The sequence below is a fragment of the Schistocerca cancellata genome, chromosome 1, assembly GCF_023864275.1.
Source record: "Schistocerca cancellata isolate TAMUIC-IGC-003103 chromosome 1, iqSchCanc2.1, whole genome shotgun sequence".
Classification (NCBI taxonomy): Eukaryota; Metazoa; Arthropoda; class Insecta; order Orthoptera; family Acrididae; genus Schistocerca; species Schistocerca cancellata.
In genome coordinates this window covers 899,367,064-899,394,292 of record NC_064626.1, presented here as the reverse complement: position 1 = coordinate 899,394,292, position 27,229 = coordinate 899,367,064, and the positions used below count along the sequence as shown (strand labels likewise).

The following is a 27,229-nucleotide window of genomic DNA, read 5'->3' as shown; positions in this document are numbered from 1 at the left end:
GTCTCAAGAAACGCAAACCTACATTCATAGTATTTGCAGATTGAGTGAATGCTTTTGACAATGTTGACTGGAATACACTTTAAAATTCTGCAGATAACAGGGATACAGGGAGCAGAAGATTATCTACAACTTGCACAGAAACTAGAGTGAAACTGTAAGACTTAAAGGGCTTTAAATGGAAGCGGTAGTGAACAAGCAAGAATGACAGGATTGTAGACTAATGCTGATGTAATTCACTCTTTACATTGAGCACGCAGTATACAAAACAAAATAAAAATCTGGAAGCGAAGCAAAGTTCTGGGAGATGAAATAAAAACTTTGAAGTTTGCCGATTATATCGTAATTCTGTCAGAGATCACAGAGGACTTGGAAGATCAACTGAAAAAAAATGGATAATAGAAAACTTTCTATAGCCAAGATCGCATAAATATTTAGTTATTTTTGACAACCAGTTTCGACAGGCTTTGCTGTCATCTTGTGGGCTTCAAAAATTTTTGCTACAAGTCGTGTTCATTGTTAGTTGGATCTTATGCCATGTGGTCATTTTAGTAGATAAAATGTAGCACATTATGCAAAGTTTTATCAAAAATAAAATGTTTACAATCAAAAAACAACTTGTGCATGTGGCCATGTGTGTATGTGTAGTGCTTAGAAAACACAGCATACAGTACACTAGCATATCAGTTTACATTAGCTTGACAATGTTTCAATCATTGACGAAATTACCTTGGACAGCATACATGATACAACTGCTAACTACTCAATTGTACCATATACACCATCTACGGTGGTTCATCAATGAATGAAACATGTCAAATTAAAGTAAACATATGTGGTATTATACACTATTGGCCATTAAAATTGCTACACCACAAAGATGATGTGCTACAGACGTGAAATTTAACAGACAGGAAGAAGATGCTGTGATATGCAAATGATTAGCTTTTCAGAGCATTCACACAAGGTAGGCGCCCGGTGGCGACACCTACAACGTGCTGACATGAGGAAAGTTTCCAACTGATTTCTCATACACAAACAGCAGTTGCCGGCGTTGCCTGGTGAGACGTTGTTGTGATGCCTCGTGTAAGGAGGAGAAATGCATACCATCACGTTTCAGACTTTGATAAAGGTTGGATTGTAGCCTATCGCGATTGTGGTTTATCGTATCGCGACATTGCTGCTCGCATTGGTCAAGATCCAATGACTGTCAGCAGAATATGGAATTGATGGGTTCACAAGGGTAATATGGAACGCCATGCTGGATCCCAATGGCCTCGTATCACCAGCAGTCGAAATGACAGGCATCTTATCCGCATGGCTGTAACGGATCGTTGCAGCCATGTCTCAATCCCTGAGTCAACAAATGGGGACGTTTGCAAGACAACAACCATCTGCACGAACAGTTCGACGACGTTTGCAGCAGCATGGACTATCAGCTCAGAGACCATGGTTACCTTTGACGCTGCATCACAGACAGGAGTCCGCCTGTGTGGTGTACTCAACGACGAACCTGGGAGCACGAATGGCAAAATGTCATTTTTTCGGATGAATCCAGGTTCTGTTTACAGCATCATGATTGTCACATCCATGCTTGGCGACACTGTGGTGAACCCACATTGGAAGCGTGTATTCGTCATCGCCATACTGGCGTATCACCCTGCGTGATGGTATGGGTGCCATTGGTTACACGTCTCTGTCACCTCTTGTTCGCATTGACGGCACTTTGAACAGTGGACATTACATTCAGATGTGTTACAACCTGTGGCTCTACCCTTCATTCGATACCTGCGAAACCCTACATTTCAGCAGGATAACGCACGACCACATGTTGCAGGTCATGTATGGGCCTTTCTGGATACAGAAAATGTTCATCTGCTGCCCTGGCCAGCACATTCTCCAGGTCTCTCACCAATTGAAAACGTCAGGTCAATGGTAGCCAAGCAACTGGCTCGTCACAATACGCCAGTCACTACTCTTGATGAACTGTGGTATCGTGTTGAAGCTGCATGGGCAGCTGTACCTGTACACGCCATCCAAGCTCTGTTTGACTCAATGCCCAGGTATATCAAGGCCATTATTACGGCCAGAGGTGGTTGTTCCGGGTACTGATTTCTCAGGATCTATGCACCCCAAATTGTGTGAAAATGTTATCACATGTCAGTTCTAGTATAATATATTTGTCCAATGAATACTCGTTATCATCTGCATTTCTTCTTGGTGTAGCAATTTTAATGGCCAGTAGTACACATTGTATTGTATATTGTGGTTTTTTTTTTAAGATTTAAGAATCATCTGTCAGTGTTACATATACAGACATGCTCACATGCACAAGGTGCTTTTTGATTGTAAATGCTTTATTTTTGTCAAACATTTGCATAATGTGCTACATTTTATCTACTAACACAACAACTTGGCTTGAGGTTTCAACTCACAATGTGCACATCTTTCAATAAAAATTTTTGAAGATAGCAGAGACTGTCAACACTGTTTGCCGGGGAAAATAAATAAGTATTTATGCGGTCTTGGCCTTAGAAAATTTTTTACAAAGTAAAGTAGATTGCTCCTTCACAATTCTCAAAACTAGAAATTTCAGTCAAAACAGACAATGTACTGAAAAAGAAGTTATAATATCATGAGTATCAACAAAAGTAAACAAGGATATTGCAATGTAGCAAATTAAATCAGCCAATGCTGAATGAATCAGATATGGAAAAAGAGACACTTAAAGTAGTATATTGGTTTTGCTACTTGGGCAGCAAAATTAGTTACAGTGGCCTAAACGATGAGTATATGAACAGCATTGCGGCGACTGCAAGAAAAGTGTTTCTGAAAAAGAGAAAACTGTTAACACTGAACATAAATTTATATATTAGGAAGTTCTTTCTGAAGGTGTTGGTCTGGACCGTGCCATTGCACAAATGTGAAATGTGAGCAATGAACAGAATAGAAGCCTTTTAAATGTGGTGCTGCAGAAGAATGCTGAAACAGAGACAGGTAGACCAGATAATTAATAAATAGGCACTGAATCAAAATGTGGAAATTTATGGCACAACTTGTCTAAAAGCAGAGAGATACTGACAGGATACATTCTGAGATATCAGGAAATAGTCAATTTGGTAGTGAAAGACGGGGTGTGGGGTGCAATTGTAGAAATAGGCAAAGGCTTGACTATAGCAAGCAGGTTCAAATGTATGTAAGCGGCAGCACCAGCTAAGTACAGATGAAGTGGGTTGCACAGGATAGATTAGCGTGGAGAGCTGCATTAAACCAATATTTAGGGCGAAGTCCACAACAACTTCCTGACATATTAAAAGTATGTACTGGACCAAGACCTGAACCTGAGACCACTGCTTTCCGCAAGCAAGTGCTCTAAGAAATGAACTATTCAATTATAAATCACAGCTGGCAGAAGTAAGGCTGTGAGGGCAGGTCATGGATCGTGCATGGACAGCTCTGTCAGAAGAGCACTTGTCTGTCAAAAGCAAAGGTCCCAACTTCAAGTCCCAGTTTGGCACACAGTTTTAATCTACTAGAGTGTTTCAAATCAGTGCATACTCTACTGCAGACTGAAAATTCATTCTAGAAACAACAGCAGCAACAACAACACAGTATTTCCTACTATACTGATTTAGGAAATGGCAATAAAAAATAAAGTGGAGAATGTCAGGTGCTACAAAGAGCATACAAAAGTTAGAATAGTGGCAGAGAAAACACTAACTTAAAACTGTCTTTTGTCTCCCAGCTAAAACCATGGCACTTCTGTGTCTGGCAAACAGCAAATGAGCCCTACATAAGTTGTTGCTTATAGGATTTCATGTGAATGAGGCAACTTTTACATGGGGGTGAATACTATGCACTATTTAGAAGTGTGCTACCTATGGAAGACCAGCAACAATCACATCATTCAAGGCAATAAAACCACTAATGAAAAACAATACAATTCTACAAATTATTTGACGAACAACGATAAAATGAAATTTGATGCCCACACAGATAAATTTCGAGACTTTATCATTATGCAATTAAGGGAAATTCATTTGTAAGTTTATATCTTCAATCAGATCACCAGTCTCTAGTTCTATATCACACAGAATCCTGTCATTAGGAAACTCTATTCTCCACGTAATCGGCCATATACTTCTAGTTCAATGAACAAATACGATTACTCTGGTAAAGAAAAGGTGAGTCTTTCCCACAGAGGGTTCCTGGAGCAACCTACCAACTTATAGTAATAGTGCACAAACTCAAGTACAGCTTGTGCAGCAATGTGGGAGAACACCCCGAACATTTATGTGGGTGCTTAAATAGAACAACTCAGGGTATTTCACCTGTGAACATCAGAAGAAAGTGAAAAGATTGTGGACTGAAGCACGTAACTGACTGCTGACAGTGTTTCCGAATTTTTTTAGAAAAACAAATATGCCAGAAGAGGTTGAGAAGTTTCACTAAATTTCATCCATTACATGATCAATGATTCACATATGTCTATGAATCTTGTAATAGTCATTATTAGTTTTAAACTGTATAAATGAGTTTTTGTGAGATTGAAAGTTAAGCTGTTGGCTGAGAACAAATTCTAAGTGTGCCAGTTAATACTCTGGCTGTACCTGGTATTGTTAGCTTGAAAAGTATTCATATGCTTGTGACACATCACATCTATATTCTAAGAGCCTGTTAAGAATGTCCTTTACAATGCTTTGTCACAGCACAATTCTTGTTTTTATAACCGATGCCAGCTGAGGTTCCCAGTTTTGTGATTCTTGAAGATCTCATCCCAATTATCAAGAGGTCTTCCTCTTGGTCCCTTCCCAGCAACATTTCCATCACACAAACTCAAGGGGTACTGTAGGAATACTTTCTCTACATAAAAATTATACCTTTTTTTTAAATGAAAATGCTAAATCTCTATTTTATTAATTTTTTTCCTCTTGTTTGCAAGGAAGGAGAAATTTCATTTCTGTTACCTGGAAATGGCTCTTTGCTGGTTCAGTAATCAATGATACCCCATAGGTACAAAATGTATTTCACACAGCATAATGCTGGAAATCTGTGGAAATTTTTCATCCTGAAGTATCAAAAACATACGAAGTAAAATGTAACTTTTTTATATTCTACTACTAATCACTTGGTGAATGGTATTACCTGAAGAGATGTATGGTATTACCTGAAGAGAGAAAAAGTACCTAAGTACTACAAGTTTCCCACAACGTCCACATTTTCATTTTCCATTTGTAAGACTACTGGAATTTTTTGTCTCAACACTAAACCTATTGTTTTGGTTCTGCTGATTTTTTGAGTGCAACCTATTATTCAAACTGTGGGAGACAGAGTAAGGAAACATGAAATGCGGGGTCATCTGAAAAGAGATGGCTGATGGAGCTCTCAAGGTACCACATTTGTTGTAGACGGCCAAAGCTCGATGAAAATGTGCTTTCAAGACAAAAATAAAGGATCTCAGATTGATTACAGTGTTTGAAGTAAAACTTTATTGTGTTTGCAAGGTTCCAGAAAACCCTAAAAGAACAATTTCTCTTTTTTAAGTTGTTCATTAATGGCCAATGCTGTAAGACAAGATCAACAGGTATAAAAATTTGAAGAGTAGTTGAATTTCAACTTCAAGAGATTTTACGAAATTCTTTCAGCAGGCAAAACATCTGAACAGGGAAAGAATAGGTACTTTACATTCAGAAGTGAAGAAGAAAAAGAAATGTTACTCCAACTACTGTATCACCAAAATACAGAAGACTGAAAAATAAAACGAAATAACTTTATCTGATCTGAGACCCTGTGAAGGCAATCACTCAGCAAGCTGACACTCTAAACAACAAGTCCAAATTATGAAGTTATACATCCTCCCCTACTTCTACACTACACAGTAGTGTGTGATGCATTTCAGAGGAAATCAAACAGTGATGTTATACAAATACATGTGTATCAAGATTTTTACACACCAAACTCTGAAATACTACATTATTATCCAACAGAAATAAAAACCTTAAATCTAGGTTTATACTGCTAAAGTTAATGTCTGAGAATAACTGACATAGCTATGCTTTCATGTGCAGTAGACAGATGTATCACATGTTAATGTCTGAACACCACAAAGCCAATATATAAAAGCTCATGAGAATGAAGTCCAATGAGACAAACTGACCTGTCAAGTATCATATTGCCTTAATTAAATCCACTTACCTGAATAATCTACAATGTGTGTAGGTACTTGTTCAGGTGTAACATCTGGTGGGATTATGATTTCTTCCGCCTTGCTAGGTACGTCTTCAGGAAATTCTTCACTGACGAGTGAGAGGATAAGCGATGTTTTTCCAACACCTCTTTCACCGACAAGAAGCATTCTAACATTCCGACGCATTCCAGAGCGGAACATCCTACAGGCACAAATTTCAAATAACTGTGACAAATTCAAAATTATTTGAAGTCCGGTCATTCCATTCCATGAGTAACATACACCGAATTACTGAATAGCAGAAGCACTGAGTCATTGACAGGCACATCGAAAAGAGAAAGGAAACTTCACACACACACACACACACACACACACACACACACACATACAGTGACCCTATATTGTGTGCCAGTTGGACACACAATGCCAGGATTGCATGTCGGCAGGTGGGATGGGGATTATGTTGGAAGTGAGAGGGGGGAGAGGGGGGAAGAGGGGGAAGAGGGGGAAGAGGGGAAGAGGGGGGGAGAGGGGGGAGAGGGGGGAGAGGGGGGAGAGGGGGGAGAGGGGGGAGAGGGGGGAGGGGGAGAGGGGGGAGAGGGGGGAGAGGGGGGAGAGGGGGGAGAGGGGGAGAGGGGGGAGAGGGGGGAGAGGGGGAGAGGGGGGAGAGGGGGGAGAGGGGGGGAGAGGGGGGAGAGGGGGAGAGGGGGAGAGGGGGGAGAGGGGGGAGAGGGGGGAGAGGGGGGAGAGGGGGGAGAGGGGGGAGAGGGGGGAGAGGGGGGGAGAGGGGGGAGAGGGGGGAGAGGGGGGAGAGGGGGGAGAGGGGGGAGAGGGGGGAGAGGGGGGAGAGGGGGGAGAGGGGGGGAGAGGGGGGAGAGGGGGGAGAGGGAGAAGCTGGAACGGGGGTAGCTAGCCATTCACAGGGAGGCAGCAAGTTTGTTGGCTAGGAATGTGGAGGGAGGGGGAGGTAGGGATGGCAGGTGCACAGGCTGGGCACGTGATGCACAGGTACTAGAGTCGGCGGGGTGTGGCACACGATTAAGGTGATTCGGAGGTAGGATGGTTGGTGTTGGTTGGTTGGTTGGTGGTTGGTTGGTTGACTGACTGAGGGGGGAGGGAGTGGGGGTGGGAAGTGACCATACAAAAGGTCATCAGTCCCCCAATACGAGAATGATGCATCCAGTAATAGAGACATCTGCTGAGAACCTTTCCTAATCTAGTCAGGAGATTCATAACAGCAAAAGCGGAAAAGCTAAAAACAAGGAAGCTTAAGGAAATAAGGAAGTCTGCAGGTGAGCACCCCGGGGCTCAGCATGTGACAAGAAATGTCTCACCCACAGCAGTCCCACCCCTAATCTATTACAGGCAAGAGCACCCACTATTCAATAGAGTGTGACAACTAGAATAGAAAACTGTATGAAGAATGCAAACCGAATCTAAAAGCAATTACAACAGAGTAAAAGGGATGAAAGAGTAGCCTGCTAAAGGAAATGATTAAGGGAACCCACAGAGCTAGCACACTGAGGGAGATACCCCATCCCTAATCACCCTGCCCCTGCTCTGGAGGTAAAATAAAATCTTACAGCTGAGAATAAAATCCACTTTCTTGGAGAAAAACCGAGAACCAGGTCAATGATCCATGAATCACCCCCCAATATTAGAGGCAATGTGTCCTGAAGTCCATACTTGACATGAGGGGCCAAAAACTAAGGGGCATTCCATCAAGATATGAGCTATTGTCTGCAAGGCTCCAAAACCACAATATCAGGGTGGCTAGTTACAGAAAATAAAACTAGTGGTTGACTTGGTACGACCGATGCCAAGACAACAAAGGACAGTGGATTCCTTCCTTCGAGTAGTCTCCACGATTGTGCTGGGTATATTAGATGGGGGCAGCAGATCACCAAATGTGAATCCATTTCTGGGTGAGCAGAAATCTCATGTGCACCTGCAAATCCTCACTGGGGATTAGCGAAGCGAATAGGGAGCAAGTAAGTGCTCTTCCAGCCAAACAGTCGGTCAGTTCATTCCTTGAAAAATGCACGAGTTGGGATGCAAGAAATGCAACTGAGAAGGCAGCACAATGAAGCTCACTGAGATAATCACGAATAGCGGAGACCAAATGGTGGCAACAACCGCATCAGTCAATAACCTGAAACTTCATGACTACTAGGGCCTGCAAATTATTACTTTATACAGGCTATAGTGCTCGACACAGAAGGAGTAGATATAGATAACCTTTCACCAACACCACCTCGGGAAGGGAACTTGGTATTGAACTTCAAATCTAGCATTCACATATGGTCTACCCATTTTAGCATTATGCACATGAACATTTCTCTTCGGGAATACTCAATTTGTTCATTCAATGTGGATATAATCTTTTTTTGTTAGAGTGCTGTGTGAGTTGATGTTTGTTAAGTTACATAACAGCTACTTCCACTAGCTTAGTTAGTAAACAAATTCTGCATGGCTTTGGAACAATATCCTGTCTCAATGTAACCTAATTAAGTTGTACACTGTTCTTACATAGCTGAAGGAGATATAACAGGCCACCACTAATCTATTATTAATCTTGTAAAGACATTTTTGTAGAATAAAACTGGACTTTGTGGGTAGTGGACCCTCTAATTTTGTATAACTCTTTAGTGACCAAATTATTTCCAGAAGTTGTAGACTTTTTATGAATACTTTATTGGGCTAGGAAACCATTCATAAAATCATAGTTTAAATCTTGAAAGTGAGAGTTTAGCCTGCAAGTGTAAAAAAATTAGTGGGAACTATTGTTTCCACCGAACTCCGGAGTAACTTCACTTGCTAATTTCAAAAAATGTATATCCTCTATTTTTTAGTACAATAAACATGTTAAACATTACATTTATATTTGTATTCGTTCATATTGTCCTTTGAGTTCACTAAGGTGATGTACTATGAAATTTATGGAAGCATGGTGCTACACACAAAGGTACATGACAGTTGGTACACATTACTTTTGTTATCTTTTCTTTGTTCTTGGTGCTACATTGGCTGCATCTTCTGTTTGCTGTACCTTTTGTAGGCAAATGAGTTCCAACTTTCTCCAGACGAACTTCATCTGGTACTCCAGACACACTTCTTTTTGGTGTTTGAAAATGAATGGGCCTTCCTCTTCGCTTACGACTTGAAAAGCCAGAGAGATAAGCTGCCTTGCCAAGTGCAATCTAAATGTTAGCTGGTCTGCTTCTGTCTTCTGTAGCTTCCACATAATGTAGGAATTGACAACTGCCAAATCTACAAGAAAGAAAAATAGTCTGTGCCACCACTTCCATGAACAATGGCCTACAGCATACTGTTCACAGAGCTGATCAAATCTATCCACTCCTCCCATCATTTTATTATACTCTGCCACAGCCAGTGGGCAGAATACTTCACTTCTGCTTCCATATTTGTTTCTTCTCAAAACTGTCATAATGTGTTTGGGATTGTGGTAATTTGATAGTATACAAACAGGTTTACTATCCCGCCACTTCACTGCTGCAACACATGACCCGACAGCAAATTCAAATTCTCCTCTGCTAAGTATAGAATTTTTTTTCAGCTTATCAGGCAAATCCTTCCTGTTTGAACGAACAGTTCCAATGCCATAAAGTCCATGAGACTGTAACTCTTCCATTAGACGTACTGTTGTAAAATAATTGTCAAATGCTACCAGCCTTTTGCTGCAAGCCATTGCCTTTGTTAGAATAAGCACAACTTCTTCACCCAAAGTAAATTCAGACTTATCATTTGTATCTTTTTTTTTTCCAATGTAGATGTCAAAATTTATGATGAACCCAGTACTAGCATCAGCTACGCACCACACTTTTTTATATCCACACTTCACTGGTTTCATTGGCATATATTGTTTGAGTGTTGACCGTCCTCTGAGGGCCACCATACATTTGTCAATTGCTAAAACAGAAGATGGTTTGTACACTTCACAAAGCTTATTTGATATTGCACTGATGACAGGTCAAATTTTGTGTAACTTGTCATAACCTGGTTTTCCCTTTTTGACACACGTGCTGTTGTCATTGCAATGCAGGTTCTCAACAATTTTTTTTGTATCAAAGCTTTGTCATGAGTGGTTAGATAGCAGTTACTCCAAGAATAGGATCACTGCTCCAATAATTTCCAAGTTGTGGAAGCTGGTGAACACCCATCAAAATACGCATTCCCAAAAAAGCTTTTAGCTAAGAAACAGTAATGTCCTGCTAGTTGGAAGATACTTTAGTTGTTTTCTTTCCAGACTTCACAACACACCTTTCCTGCCTTGCATGTAAGTTCGTCTGATTGCAAATATGAAGCAACAGCTCTTCTGTAAATATAGACTCGAAATATTTTATTTCTTTGCCAGACTTTGAGAACTTTGCAATATTTTCTGCACTTTCTTCTAATTTCAGTGGAAGACTTTCAAAATAAGAAATATTCTCATTCCACATTTTATCACTAGAAGAAAATGTTGCAGCAGCTGTTTCTGGGGTTAAATCAGATACACTTGCCTAACAAGGAAACATGTTCCACATTTCACTAGTGTCTATTGTCACACTGAAACAGTTGTCATTTGAAACAATAAGTTATCACTATTTTTGTTCAAAATCTGTGAAGTATTTGGTGACTCAAAATCATCATCAGAGTCAGAATCAATATCTGAATCTTCCACATCTTCTGGTAACACGTACAAAATTCTGAAAACTTCTTCTGGCATCAGTCCACGCATTCTAAACAATAAGAAACAAACAATAACTACGATGCCGATTGCGCAGCCATATGCATTGCACTTCACACATGTTCCGTGGGAGAATAGTTCCCACTAACTTACCTTGTAATATTTATATATTTTTAATACAAATCCAGCAAATATACATGAATACTATCTCCCTCGTAAATATAAAAGTAGATAAATACAACACAAGTCACTTCACACCCAAAAGGAAAGCACACTATACAAAAAGCGCTGTAGCAGTCGAAACAGTGGCTCATTTTCACGGGGGAACTGCGCTTCTCCATTGATTGACTGACAAGGTAGGAATACAACCACTTTTGCGCACCCATTGACAATCTACATGCAGTTAGCACACTCTAACAGAGATGGCAGCAAAATTGGAAGTGGGAACACAGATTACCACTGAGCTTACAGCGAAAACAAATAAGTGGGAACTATAGTTCCCACTGGTCACTAAAGGGATAATTGTGTTATACACAAGATCTGTTTATATCATGTATTTACAATCTTTGTTTTTGTTTGCTTACTTTATATTAAATTTATATTGCATTCATATTATTACATTTACAATTGTGTGTTAATTTGTAACAATGTTGGGTACAGGTGTAATGTGGATTCTACAACAGTATCTACCGATGGAGTATTCTAATTACCCCTACTTTTAATTAGATTATTTCACAATAAGATTAATGTTCAGATGAGTAGTTGTGCATGTTTCACGTGTTTTACATTCTGTGTATTTTGTGTGAGTATGTTATGTCAGTGTTGTCACTGTCACTCGTATGACTGTCAGTATATGTACTACTCGAGCTATCTATGTTGGCCTGTCTTCTACTTCTGTGCCATCTGTATATGTCATAGTGTTGTTTCCATTATGTTATTGCATTAATGCCTGTATGTAATGCATTTCAAGAGGAAGTGTTCTGGGGAACCAATTTTCCCACATGTGCAACGATCACTTCCTGAAAGTGACCTGCGGTGCAAGTCTGTGGGATAAGGGTCATGTCCAGTGACGAAATGAACCATGCCTCGGCTGGGGTTGAAATGGTGCAACCATAACTGCTCCCTGATATGGGGCATAAATGAACACTTGACGGCCCTTATCACTCTCTGCCCATGCTTTTTGTCAAGTGTCCACCCATTGGCACCCATCTTCTATGGGTTGCCTCATGTTCTGCAACACTCTCTCAGGTCTACCCATCTTCAGCCAGTTTGCTGCAGCGAAATATCTGATGGTCATATTGATCAGACATATTCAAAGCACCACGTACAGCGAATCGACTGATGTTCCAGATAGTCTAAGTAACACACTCCTCTGTCCCTGTCTAACAATTATCCTGTTCATGACGAGAGCGAGTCTGTGTGTCCATCTGCTAGCTGCAAAGCTTAATACCGTCTCAAAAAGTGCACATGGTACGTTCTTATGTATGTGAGTGGTAGTCTGTATCATGTCGAATTTACTGTCACTAGTTTGTGAAGTATACTTTCACCTTTGTGATTAGTCATGCGTGTTTATTGAAGCTATGTTGTTTGTCAATGTGTATCCCAAGATATCTAGTTACTACATCGCATTTTCTGTCAGTGTTGTTTATTTTAAATGTCAGGTGTCTTTGTAGTGATCCTTAAAGCATTATGTACACTATTTTTGTGCTGCTATGGATAATTTGTTTTGGTGCACCATTGTTGTACTGTGTGTAGCATACCACTGGCCTTGTTCACCAACCGTGCTCTTGTGTTGGTTGATATCACAAATAACTGGTCATCAGCATAAACAACAATCCCTTCTGAACATCCATCTCCCGCGATTAAATTCGAGAGTGGTTCAATCGCGATATTCCAGAAGATGAGTCCACAGATAGTGGGCATTCTTCGGTAATCCATTTTACAACCTTGTGGTTGCCGTCTTGCCACTCAGCCATTCTGTTCCTACAATAGTCTCAAAGACTACAGGGATCCTGTAGTTCTCAAAATCATGCAAACATTGCTGGCCACCAAAGATTATCAATGGTGCCAGCAACGTTAATAAGAATCACAACTGTGTACTTCTGTAATGTCCTTTCTACAATTTGAAAGCCCAATTAATCACATCATTAATAGATTTTCCCCTTCTAAAGCCAAACTGGTACTGACTAAGGCCATGGAGTTTCCTGTCAGCTTGGAGGCAGTTACATAGAAGTATCTCATGGACCTTAGCGAATGTATTTAACAATCAAATTGGTTGGTATGATTTTGGTTCTGATGGATCCCTATATGTGACTTTTTTAATAATTACTGTGTTCGCTGTTTCCCGGACTAGAGACACCCGTCCCAGCCTCAGGGCACCATTTAACAGATTTGTTAAATATGGAGTTATCTGCAGTGAGACCTGGCACAACGTTTCCGATGGATATGACCTATAAGAGAATGGGATATGTGAATGATGTCAGATGGTGGCTGCATAGGTGACCAAGAGCTGGTACCATTAAATATGAAGATGGAAGGTCACCACTTAGGCAAGGAGAATGTCTATGGGAGTAGGCGGAAAGTCACCAGTGGCCTATATGCACACTACGATCCTGAATGGGGTGTTAGTTTCAAAGCTGAAGGAGCTGCCGAGTTGTAAATCTGGCAACCAAAGTAGAGTAGCAACGAAAACAGGGTCCTGTAAACATGGATAAGATTAGAACAATCTGCATCCCAAGATGTGTGGGCAAGGAAGCAGAAAGTGTTGAGCTTCTGCATGCAGCTAGCCTTCAGGTGACAAATATAGGACAGCCAAGTCAGCTTTCTATCAAAAATGGGACTGAGCTATAACATCCAGGTGCTAAACAGAGTTCCACGTCAGGATGGACTGTGATCTAAAGGGAGAAATATGTGACCATTGTTTTTGTAGGAGAGGATTGGAAACCATGGGAAAGAGCCCCCACAGTGGACTGCTGGAGTCAGCACGAGCTAGTGAGTGGGAGATGTACCAGAAGCAAAATCTGTCGACATATGACATAGGGCTGACCAGCAGCCCAACAGAGATCACTAGCCAATTGATGGTGATGAGGAAAAGAGTGACACTCAACACAGAGGCTTGCGGGACACACAACAACTGGTGGGATAAAAACTGCTGAGTAAAAATCTGTAGGGCGGCTCAAAAGCCCCAGTCATGGAGGATAAATAAAACTTGGTAATGCGAGAGGTGTTCTACACCTTACGCAAGTCAAAAAAGACTGCAATAAGGTGTTGGCATTTAGAAAAAGCCTGTCACACTGACGCGTCCATCCTAAGCAGATAGTTGGTTGTGGATTGTCAATCCTTGAAACCACACTATGGGGGGGGGGGGGGGGGGGGGAAGACAAGATTCAAGAACCCAGCAACTTACAGACTGCATTGGTAAGGTTAATTAACCAGTAAATGTTGAGAGATGGTTTCTTGCCTAGCTTCAGAATTGGGACAACTATGATATCCCAAAATTGCAAGGGGCACCTTGGAGCCAAGTATGGTTGAAGATGCTGAAGAGATGTGCTTCTGGGGAACATTCAGGTATTGGATCATCTGACCGTGAACTGAATCAGGGTCTGGGGCTGTGTCGTGGGATGAGGCAACAGCCTGCAGTAGTTCTCACTCAGTGAAGGGTGCATTATGGGGTTCAGCTTCGTGGGGAGTGAAACGTAAGGGGATGTCTTCAACTTGTCTCTTCTACAGTAGAAGGGTGGCCAAATAGGAAGAGGATGCCAATGCAGTCGCAAAGTGGGTCGCAAGGCATTCTTCAAGAACGGATGAAATGGTACAAAGACCACACCTAGGGCAAGACCCAGAACAGCTGTTAATTGGTGGTGGCCATAAGATCACGGAGCTTGGTCCATACATGAGATGAAGAGGCATAGGTCACCACACAAAAATCGCCTGAAAGTGATAAGGTTGGTCTCTGGAAGATATTGTTGAATCACTGCAGGGCTTATTGGCAATCCTGAATAGCTGTTTCAGTGTTTATGGTCCACCGTGGCACTGGCCAACAAGGGTACCTGTAAAATGGGGAATGGCAGTTCCAGCAGCATGGACGATAACATCTGAGATTCCTCATACACCTTCATCAAAATAATCTGACAGAGAGGTGGCAGATGTAACAGCAGACTCATACCTGTTGGCTATGTGAAGTGCCCAACATGGTAGTTGGTCTGTCAGCAGTGGCAAGGAAACGACATGATCATCAGAAAGTGGTCACTGTCTAAAAGGTCATCATGTAATGACGAATTTAGCAAAGCTGCAATATTAAGGGAAGAAACTATTAGATCGATAACTGTAAAGGCGCCATGGGCAGCGCTGAAGTGCATAGGAGAAGCATCACTGAGGCGGCACAGATCATGACTCAAGAGAAGCTGGTCATTTAGAAGGCCCCTACCAGACAAAGTTGTACTCTTTCACAGGGGATGAGGTGCTCTGAAGGCACCAAGCAGGAAAAAAGGAGGGGGGCGGGGGATGCGAGCTGTCAGATTAATGTGGTCCATTCAACACAAGTAAGTGGCCTGCCTGGAGGTACGTAAAAACTGCAGATGGTAATCGCTGAGGTCATTTGCACCCACACTGCTACTGCCTCCAATGAGGTATGAAGAGCTATTCACTGATGATATCTGTACGAATCAAAGTACAGACTCCTCCAGACATCCTCAAGGGACCAGCATGGTTTTGGCAGAAAGCAGGATAACCCCAATGCATTGGAGAAAGGTCATCAATGAAGTGCCTTTCTTGGAGAGCAATGCAAACTGCAGAAGAAGTGGACATCAGCTGTAGTTGTGGCATGTGACAGTAGTAACCATTATGATTCCACTCAATGATCAAATGACTCGTGGCCAGGTTAGGTGTGCAAACGCAGGAGGACCAATAAAGCTGCAGTCACTGCCTATCACAAGTGGGGATGGAACGACATCCACAAACATCAGCTCAGAACCCAAATATGTTGGGGGTCTAGCATCTCTGGAATCACTGGAGGAGCCTTGTCCCGACACACATTCTTCTTTTTATTTTCCTTCATTACCTTTGGTGGGAATGGTTCATTCAAGGCGGCTATCTGCATTGAGCACAGGGGTAGATGATGAGCGGACAGCCCTGAGACCCGCAGGCTGTCGTTCCTTCAGCCACTGTCTGGTGTCAGGTCTCTGGTCTGTGGGTTGCCAGTGAGAGAGATCCCGAGAGGCAGTCCTGTCATCAGTAGAGGCTGAAGAAGAAGGAGAACAGATCGGGTGCAGAAAGTGGTTCCTGAAGTAGGTACAGCACAGACCAGAACCGCACTTTAGCAGGCTGGTAAGAGATCTGGTTTGGGGAAGGTAGAAGTAGGGGAGGTGATGGTAATGATGTTAGTGTAATTGATCATCACAGCCACAGGATGTACACTTTCATATTTCTTCCGTGTGTCAGTATTAGAGATGGGGGATCCGCTCTTGAACTAATTCATAGAGTTGAATCTTTCAAAGGAGTGAACAATCAGTCATTCAGAAAAAAAGAACGGTAGCTTCAAACGTTTCCCACGGCAGAGAGAGAGAGAGAGAGAGAGAGAGAGAGAGAGAGAGAGAGAGAGAGAGACGGAGCATATCAGCAGCACCTCTGCTGGTCACAGCACAGTGCACGCCACACAACACAGCCAGCGCCGGCCTCTGTCCTGCTTCTACCTTGGCTGCCTGCATTGTGCAGTGCCCCATTGGATTTTGTGTTTCACATATGCCGTGCCGTCTCTGTGCGTCGTCTGCCGCTTGCAGTGTCTGGCGCAGCTTAACTTCGCAGCGCACTCTGTCGGCGATCGTTTCAGTCGCACGTCCTGCCCTCTGGGCAGTTGATGCGAGCAACAGGACAGAGAGCCACCTAGCGGATAACATAGGAACTACTTGCAACAACCTGCTCGCAAGGGAACGGACGATTTGTCTCGGAGCGGGTGAGTTCACCGCTCCCCCCACCCTCGGAACTCGCCCGCTCAACGCTCACCCCACTGTCTCGACTCTAGCCAGAGCGTTGAGCAAAGCGACTCAGGTGTCACTCTGGTCTCTGCGGTCTCAGCTCACGCAGTAATACAGCTCGCGGCTCGACCTGCTCGACTCAGCGCCTCTGCATCGGAGTTCGTCCCTACTGGATATTGTTCTTCGTAGTAATACCGCTATGTATATTACATTATTATGTTATGTATACATCAATTGTTTTTATTTTATTTTTATTTGTTTAAACTGATTAGATTAGGTTCCTGATGACTCCTCTTACTATAGGATTTTTATTATGGACACTCGAATTTACGCTTTAATTACAAGCGAACCGATAAACGTATCGCAAAATGTGATACACAAATATTTTCCTTGTTTTATTCTGCGTAAGGCTATATGCAGCACTTTCGTTTTACAGTCAAATTTATATTTTTTTTTCTTATTCTGTTACGGATTTTGCGATTTTAGGCGTCTTCGGAAGGAAACGTTCACTTTAAAAATACACTCCTGGAAATGGAAAAAAGAACACATTGACACCGGTGTGTCAGACCCACCATACTTGCTCCGGACACTGCGAGAGGGCTGTACAAGCAATGATCACACGCACGGCACAGCGGACACACCAGGAAACGCGGTGTTGGCCGTCGAATGGTGCTAGCTGCGCAGCGTTTGTGCACCGCCGCCGTCAGTGTCAGCCAGTTTGCCGTGGCATACGGAGCTCCATCGCAGTCTTTAACACTGGTAGCATGCCGCGACAGCGTGGACGTGAACCGTATGTGCAGTTGACGGACTTTGAGCGAGGGCGTATAGTGGGCATGCGGGAGGCCGGGTGGACGTACCGCCGAATTGCTCAACACGTGGGGCGTGAGGTCTCCACAGTACATCGATGTTGTCGCCAGTGGTCGGCGGAAGGTGCACGTGCCCGTCGACCTGGGACCGGACCGCAGCGACGCACGGATGCACGCCAAGACCGTAGGATCCTACGCAGTGCTGTAGGGGACCGCACCGCCACTTCCCAGCAAATTAGGGACACTGTTGCTCCTGGGGTATCGGCGAGGACCATTCGCAACCGTCTCCATGAAGCTGGGCTGCGGTCCCGCACACCGCTAGGCCGTCTTCCGCTCACGCCCCAACATCGTGCAGCCCGCCTCCAGTGGTGTCGCGACAGGCGTGAATGGAGGGACGAATGGAGACGTGTCGTCTTCAGCGATGAGAGTCGCTTCTGCCTTGGTGCCAATGATGGTCGTATGCGTGTTTGGCGCCGTGCAGGTGAGCGCCACAATCAGGACTGCATACGACCGAGGCACACAGGGCCAACACCCGGCATCATGGTGTGGGGAGCGATCTCCTACACTGGCCGTACACCACTGGTGATCGTCGAGGGGACACTGAATAGTGCACGGTACATCCAAACCGTCATCGAACCCATCGTTCTACCATTCCTAGACCGGCAAGGGAACTTGCTGTTCCAACAGGACAATGCACATCCGCATGTATCCCGTGCCACCCAACCTGCTCTAGAAGGTGTAAGTCAACTACCTTGGCCAGCAAGATCTCCGGATCTGTCCCCCATTGAGCATGTTTGGGACTGGATGAAGCGTCGTCTCACGCGGTCTGCACGTCCAGCACGAACGCTGGTCCAACTGAGGCGCCAGGTGGAAATGGCATGGCAAGCCGTTCCACAGGACTACATCCAGCATCTCTATGATCGTCTCCATGGGAGAATAGCAGCCTGCATTGCTGCGAAAGGTGGATATACACTGTACTAGTGCCGACATTGTGCATGCTCTGTTGCCTGTGTCTATGTGCCTGTGGTTCTGTCAGTGTGATCATGTGACGTATCTGACCCCAGGAATGTGTCAATAAAGTTTCCCCTTCCTGGGACAATGAATTCACGTTGTTCTTATTTCAATTTCCAGGAGTGTATATGGCTTGCGATGTATTTGTATGAGGTTAATGAAATTTTAATACATTATAGCCAAATATATTGTTAATGTAAATCTCAAGTTACACAACATTTTCCGATCACCCAGAAAACCACGATAGTGCAAAATAAATCAATAATCAAAAACTTTGTCATATCGTGGAAATTTCAATAAACAATACAAAATTCTTACTCATTATCTGTGTTACTTCAAAATAGGATCAAATAAGGTCAAAATACAGGTATAGTACTGGAATAAACCAAGCTTAAAGGGCAATGTGCCTTCCATTTATTTTCTATTGTAAATGAGTGGTGAGTCATGAAAAAGAGCTAATTCATTTCAAGGAGTGAACAGTTCTGATCCAATCTCTGAAAAGAACAGTTTTGCCCATCTCTAGTCAGTATAAGACGTGCAGTCAACAGATTTGTATTCCTGGCTCTTCTATTCTTTCTTGCAATCTGGACAAACTAGCGAGCGTGAAGGGTGATGTTCTGTACAGTTGACACACAAAGGTGGGTGTTCACAAATACAACCGTCATGAATAATCATTCCAGTTGCTGCATTTTGGGTCCTCCATGCAGTGGGATGACATACGCCAAAAGTGTAAACATCTGAAGCACCTCATAGTTGGTGACACATAATGATTTCACATCATATGTTACACCAAGATCTTAACTTTCTCTATGAGGGCATACTCTGCAAAGACTATGATAAAGGCATCTATACCTGTACAATTATCCTTGTGCACTTTTTGTATATGTCAGACAAAATGTACGCCTCACTGCTGGAGATTAGTCCACAACTCCTCATATGTTTTGATGCATAAGATCTCTGTGGAAAATTATTCCTGAGACCACATTCAAAGCTTTATGCAGGGCAATGGTCACCGGTATGTCACCTAGATGATCGCATGCCTGAAGAGCTATAAATTGGACAGGAGGGAAAGTTTTAATTAATAATGAATTATTTCATATTTTTCCCAAAATCTGTCATCAATCATTTTGACAAAAGATAATGGCTTCATTGTAGTGAAAGAATGCCCACCAATCCAAATACATACCACATACTTGGTGAATTGTTTTGCACTACAACATCTGGCTTGTCCCTCCTCCCAGCAGCATAGCCAGGGAAGGAAACATCGTGAGAACTTATCTCTCTGCATTACAATAATCATCCCCATCTGAAGAGACTTCAGTGGCCTTTCAGCCACCACTGGAAGAAAATTTAATTCACTTCTTGTGCAAAACTTTTGCTGTGGTACCACCCACTCAGAATGGGGGCTCTCCCACAGATGCCACAGCAATGGTTACTTGGCAAGTAAACTGTTGCCCAGGGTCCCTGTGCCCTAGCCATGAAGAGCATATACAGCAAGTTTTCTTTCTCTTTTGTGTGTGGCTGCTGAGGACTCAACCCATCAGCTCTTTGGTGAGTGGTCTCCTTTACTCCTAAATTATTCACACTCTACAGAACTTTCCTCCATATTTGTACATCAAATTATTAACTTTATCCTGTTGTCTTCAATGTTACTTTTTTCACATCTGACATACATGGCTACTGCTTACACAGAACACATTGGTAAGAGATTAAATCGAAGAGCGCACAGATGAATGTGGCTATGTTTGAAGTATTGATAGCAAGTAAATCAATGCTTATCACAATTTTCACGTTTTTTGAGGCATCTATTGTTTTTTTCAATCAATAAAATTGGAAAGGAAACAACAGGATGATTAGTTCCATAGTTCTTTCAGCATTCAACATCTGTCTTGATTGCTACATTAATTATGTAGTATCAGTTAATCTGTGTAGCTTGGTTTGCTATCAGTGTGTTAGTCTGATGGTGACAGAAATACATCTCTTTTAGGTGTAAAATACTTAACACATTTATAATTGGCAACAGAGCATAAGTAAACTCTGGTGACCAATCAAGTGAGAAACTATTATGGTGTCACAATGAAAACTGTAAACTACATGGCACATGATCATGATGGTGTCAAGTCTCCTACTGGCCATCAGAGTGAAAGTTCAACACAGGATAGGCAAGATATAAAGTCTCAGTGCCTTTAGCCCAGACAATATCCCTCTCTAGGAGGCTACGCCTTATAGAAACACTGTCACTGCAGGCAGAGAGGGTTGCATGTTCACAATAAGCCGAGGACTATGTCGGCAATAGCACAGCTACTGGAAGGGTCTTCCATGCCAGACAGGCCTCTATGGATGAATCAGGTGAAGTTTCCCCACAAAGCCCCATCTCTCCCCTATTCACCAACACAGTCATTCCCCAATCCCCCAGATACCCAACAGAGTCTCCGGTATATGGGGCGACCTCCCTGAGTAACTAGCCTTGCACTACATGGGGGCCCCTCACGCCAACCAAACTAATACCTAATTCTCGTGTGTCCAAAATGGTCAACACAGAAAACAAAACAAGAACTGAGGGATTTAATGAGACGTCATACACCCTAGCATCAGGAATGGAACAGGTGAAAGCTGTTTCTGCAACTGTATTGGGTGATAATACAGTTTTAGAAGTGGAAACTGTCACTGAGAAGTTGGATCAAGTCAATATCAAATCCTTGTCTGGGGCTCAGTGGAGGAAACTCCTCAAAGAACAAGAAGAAAAGGAAGCTAAAGAACGGCTTCCTAAAAGTAAAAGGAACTAAAATGTCTTGAAACTAAGACCTGAAAAAAAACTATCTCAAAGTGAGGGAGTAATCAGACCCCTTCTACCTTTACAACAGGGAGCACAAGGACATGGGAGAAGTTTAATGCTATCACTCCTCAGGCTAAACAGAGCCACAAAAAAGAAAAAAAAAACTAAGACAGGAAAAAGGGAAACAGACTTTTAGTACTGCAGCCTCAGTTTTCAGAATGGTGGTTATCCAACATGGACATCCAAGGTCAACGTCACCTCACAGCACATGGAGTTTGTTCAGATGGCTCTCTTCCAGGAGATTGGGGGTGGGGGGGAGACAAATCCAGGACCCAAATTCAGGAAAGTGTATCTGGATGAACATACTCTTACCTTTGTCTGTGAGGGGTTGGGAACAGTGGAGTGGATTAAGGAGATGGTACCCACAATATCTCTGAGGAATGTTGCGAAACTGCTGGTAAAGACACAGACTGAGCTTTTTAAGATCTCAAAGGTGTAAATTTGAATACCTAAACTTCTTATGAATACTCCTCCAAAGACTCATTTGAGAAAATAATGCACAGAACAAGATGATCTCAACAGAGGATTGGAGGGTAATCAACTAATAAGATGTATCAGATGGCCAAACCCTTATGGTGGATGTTGGTGAAAAATCCCTGGTGGCAGTGCAGGAATAGGACCTAAAACTGTACTTAAGATTCTCACAGGTTGCCATCAGAATAATCGAGGACATCAGAAGTGAACATGTGACAAGCTGCAGGCTGCAACTGTTGGGAGATAAACCTGCAACACAGTAAAGGGACAACTGGCACCCTCAGTTGTCATCTGTGAAGACAGGAGGTGGACGCAGCCCTGATCAAGGAACCCTGTCTACATAAATGTGGTGTTTCAGGCCTCTGAAGTATCTGGAGGTAAGTTGATTTATGATAGCAATCTTAAGAACTTCAGAAAACAAATTTATGTTAAGAAAGGAATTTCATTCAAAACAATGGCGGACTTCTGTTCTAGGGACTTTGTGACAATCAGGATGAAAAAACAGGAGGAATGAAGCAAGAACGAAATTGGATTGGCCTCAGCTTACCTTCCTTAGGAGGACATTACCCCTCCTTCCCAGGAAGTGAGGAGACTCATAGATAGCTGCTCAGAGCAGACTGAACAACTGCTGTTTGTCTGTGATGCCAATGCCCCAAACCTGGTGTGGGGAGACACTGACACCAACAGCAGAGGTGAGCATCTACACAAGTGTCTACCACAAAACAGTCTGGAAATCTTGAACAAGGTAGGGAACCTACCTTCAGGAACAGATGAAGGGAAAACATAATTCACATAACTCTCAGGTCCAGTCTAATCTACATCTACATCTACATCTATACTCCACGAGCCACCTTACGGTGTGTGGCGGAGGGTACTTATTGTACCACTATCTGATCCCCCCTTCCCTGTTCCATTCACGAATTGTGCGTGGGAAGAACGACTGCTTGTAAGTCTCCGTATTTGCTCTAATTTCTCGGATCTTTTCGTTGTGATCATTACGCGAGATATATGTGGGCGGTAGTAATATGTTGCCCATCTCTTCCCGGAATGTGCTCTCTCGTAATTTCGATAATAAACCTCTCCGTATTGCGTAACGCCTTTCTTGAAGTGTCCGCCACTGGAGCTTGTTCAGCATCTCCGTAACGCTCTCGCGCTGACTAAATGTCCCCATGACGAATCGCGCTGCTTTTCGCTGGATCATGTCTATCTCTTCTATTAATCCAACCTGGTAACGGTCCCATACTGATGAGCAATACTCAAGAATCGGACGAACAAGTGTTTTGTAAGCTACTTCTTTCGTCGATGAGTCACATTTTCTTAGAATTCTTCCTATGAATCTCAACCTGGCGCCTGCTTTTCCCACTATTTGTTTTATGTGATCATTCCACTTCAGATCGCTCCGGATAGTAACTCCTAAGTATTTTACGGTCGTTACCGCTTCCAATGATTTACCACCTATGGCATAATCGTACTGGAATGGATTGGAATGGATTTCTGCCCCTATGTATGCGCATTATATTACATGTATCTACGTTTAGGGAAAGCTGCCAGCTGTCGCACCATGCATTAATCCTCTGCAGGTCTTCCTGGAGTACGTACGAGTCTTCTGATGTTGCTACTTTCTTGTAGACAACCGTGTCATCTGCAAATAGCCTCACGGAGCTACCGATGTTGTCAACTAAGTCATTTATGTATATTGTAAACAATAAAGGTCCTATCACGCTTCCTTGCGGTACTCCCGAAATTACCTCTACATCTGCAGATTTTGAACCGTTAAGAATGACATGTTGAGTTCTTTCTTCTAGGAAATCCTGAATCCAATCACAAACCTGGTCCGATATTCCGTAAGCTCGTATTTTTTTCATTAAACGTAAGTGCGGAACCGTATCAAATGCCTTCCTGAAGTCCAGGAATACGGCATCAATCTGCTCGCCAGTGTCTACGGCACTGTGAATTTCTTGGGCAAATAGGGCGAGCTGAGTTTCACATGATCTCTGTTTGCGGAATCCATGTTGGTTATGATGAAGGAGATTTGTATTATCTAAGAACGTCATAATACGAGAACACAAAACATGTTCCATTATTCTACAACAGATTGACGTAAGCGAAATAGGCCTATAATTATTCGCATCTGATTTATGACCCTTCTTGAAAATGGGAACGACCTGCGCTTTCTTCCAGTCGCTAGGTACTTTACGTTCTTCCAGCGATCTACGATATATTGCTGATAGAAAGGGGGCAAGTTCTTTAGCATAATCACTGTAGAATCTTAAGGGTATCTCGTCTGGTCCGGATGCTTTTCCGCTACTAAGTGATAGCAGTTGTTTTTCAATTCCGATATCGTTTATTTCAATATTTTCCATTTTGGCGTCCGTGCGACAGCTGAAGTCAGGGACCGTGTTACGATTTTCCGCAGTGAAACAGTTTCGGAACACTGAATTCAGTATTTCTGCCTTTCTTCGGTCGTCCTCTGTTTCGGTGCCATCGTGGTCAACGAGTGACTGAATAGGGGATTTAGATCCGCTTACCGATTTTACATATGACCAAAACTTTTTAGGGTTCTTGTTTAGATTGTTTGCCAATGTTTTATGTTCGAATTCGTTGAATGCTTCTCTCATTGCTCTCTTTACGCTCTTTTTCGCTTCGTTCAGCTTTTCCTTATCAGCTATGATTCGACTACTCTTAAACCTATGATGAAGCTTTCTTTGTTTCCGTAGTACCTTTCGTACATGATTGTTATACCACGGTGGATCTTTCCCCTCGCTTTGGACCTTAGTCGGTACGAACTTATCTAGGGCGTACTGGACGATGTTTCTGAATTTTTTCCATTTTTGTTCCACATCCTCTTCCTCAGAAATGAACGTTTGATGGTGGTCACTCAGATATTCTGCGATTTGTGCCCTATCACTCTTGTTAAGCAAATATATTTTCCTTCCTTTCTTGGCATTTCTTATTACACTTGTAGTCATTGATGCAACCACTGACTTATGATCACTGATACCCTCTTCTACATTCACGGAGTCGAAAAGTTCCGGTCTATTTGTTGCTATGAGGTCTAAAACGTTAGCTTCACGAGTTGGTTCTCTAACTATCTGCTCGAAGTAATTCTCGGACAAGGCAGTCAGGATAATGTCACAAGAGTCTCTGTCCCTGGCTCCAGTTCTGATTGTGCGACTATCCCATTCTATACCTGGTAGATTGAAGTCTCCCCCTATTACAATAGTATGATCACGAAACTTCTTCACGACGTTCTGCAGGTTCTCTCTGAGGCGCTCAACTACTACGGTTGCTGATGCAGGTGGTCTATAGAAGCATCCGACTATCATATCTGACCCACCTTTGATACTTAGCTTAACCCAGATTATTTCACATTCGCATTCGCTAATAACTTCACTGGATATTATTGAATTCTTTACTGCTATAAATACTACTCCACCATTGGCGTTTATCCTATCCTTGCGGTATATATTCCATTCTGTGTCTAGGATTTCGTTACTGTTCACTTCCGGTTTTAACCAACTTTCCATTCCTAATACTATATGCGCACTATTTCCTTCAATAAGAGATACTAATTCAGGAACCTTGCCCTGGATACTCCTGCAGTTTACCAATATTACGTTAACTTTTCCTGTTTTTGGTCTCTGAGGACGGACGTTCTTTATCAACGATGATAATGTCCTCTCTGGTAAGCCGTCAGGTATTTTATCGTTTCGCCCAAGGGGGGGTCCCTCTAACCTAAAAAACCCCCGTGTGCACGCCACACGTACTCTGCTACCCTAGTAGCTGCTTCCGGTGTGTAGTGCACGCCTGACCTGTCTAGGGGGGCCCTACAGTTCTCCACCCAATAACGGAGGTCAATGAATTTGCAACCATTATAGTCGCAGAGTCGTCTGAGCCTCTGGTTTAGACCCTCCACACGGCTCCAAACCAGACGACCGCGATCGACTCTGGGCACTATGCTGCAGATATTAAGCTCAGCTTGCACTCCGCGTGCGATGCTGGTTGTCTTCACCAAATCAGCCAGCCGCCGGAAGGAACCAAGGATGGCCTCAGAACCCAAGCGGCAGGCGTCATTCGTTCCGACATGTGCTACTATCTGCAGCCGGTCACACCCAGTGCGTTCAATAGCTGCCGGAAGGGCCTCCTCCACATTACGGACGAGACCCCCCGGTAAGCACACCGAGTGCACACTGGCATTCTTCCCCGACCTACCCGCTATTTTCCTGAGGGGCTCCATAACCCGCCTAACGTTGGAGCTCCCTATAACTAATAGGCCCGCCCTCTGTGACTGTCGGGACCTTGCCGGAGAATCGGCCACTGGCCCAACAGGCGAGGCATCCTGTAGTGGCTCGGAAACGATGTCATCACCACTAGGAAGCACCCCGTACCTGTTTGAAAGGGGTAAGGCAGCTGCCACGCGGCCAGATCCCACCTTCGCCTTTCGGCCAGGCACGCGAGAGCCCACCACTGTCCGCCATTCACCCTGGAGTGATGGCTGACCGGTAAGATGCTCACTGCCGGAAGACGCAGCGACATCAGGGGTTCCATGTGATTCCAAGGCCACCGGAGTAGGCATAGGTCTCACCACAGTTGCCCCAACGCCACTACGAGCCGACGCCTGCGCCTCGAGCTCGATGAGCATAACAGACAAAGCCTCCACCTGCCCCCGAAGAGTGGCCAATTCTCCTTGCGTCCGCTCACAACAACCACAGTCCCTACACATGACTATGTTTACCCTACCCTATACGGTGACAAATTCCCAAGATAATCTTCTGATGAGCTACTCTGATAATCAAGAAACACTCACTGAAATACGAGACGCGAAAACTACGCTAGGTTTTCCCAGAAAAACTATTTAAAAGCTAAGCGCAGCAAATAAGTACAAAAACGCTTTATACAAACAGTACTGTGCTGCTGCTGGTGCTCTCGCTCTCGCTGTCACAAGACAACTGCTGATTCAAGTGACTAGTGGCTAACGGCCGCGAAACAAACAAAAGACGGTTTTAGGGCGCTTTCTGTTCTAAACGATCAAGAAAACACTAAGAAATCTAACACGAAAACTACGTAAAGTTTTATCAAGAACTGTTAGTTACTATGCAGAGCAGATAAACACAAATAGAATCCCTTCCTTAGTGGAAGGTCGTAAACAAAATGCAAAATAAACACTTTATACAAACAGTACTGTGCTGCTGCTGGTGCTCTCGCTCTCGCTGTCACAAGACAACTGCTGATTCAAGTGACTAGTGGCTAACGGCCGCG

The 27,229-nt window shown here is 43.3% G+C and overlaps 1 protein-coding gene across 2 annotated transcripts in view; it reads right to left on the bottom strand.

Annotated features, from left to right (window-relative positions):
* Positions 1 to 27,229, bottom strand: part of LOC126190838 (mitochondrial Rho GTPase) — a 192,069-nt gene that overhangs the window by 140,371 nt on the left and 24,469 nt on the right. For both annotated transcript variants that reach the window (XM_049931420.1, XM_049931428.1), the window contains exon 2: positions 6,193 to 6,386. In XM_049931420.1, coding sequence (XP_049787377.1) covers positions 6,193 to 6,386 — 194 coding nt within the window. The remainder of the gene's footprint in view (positions 1 to 6,192; positions 6,387 to 27,229) is intronic.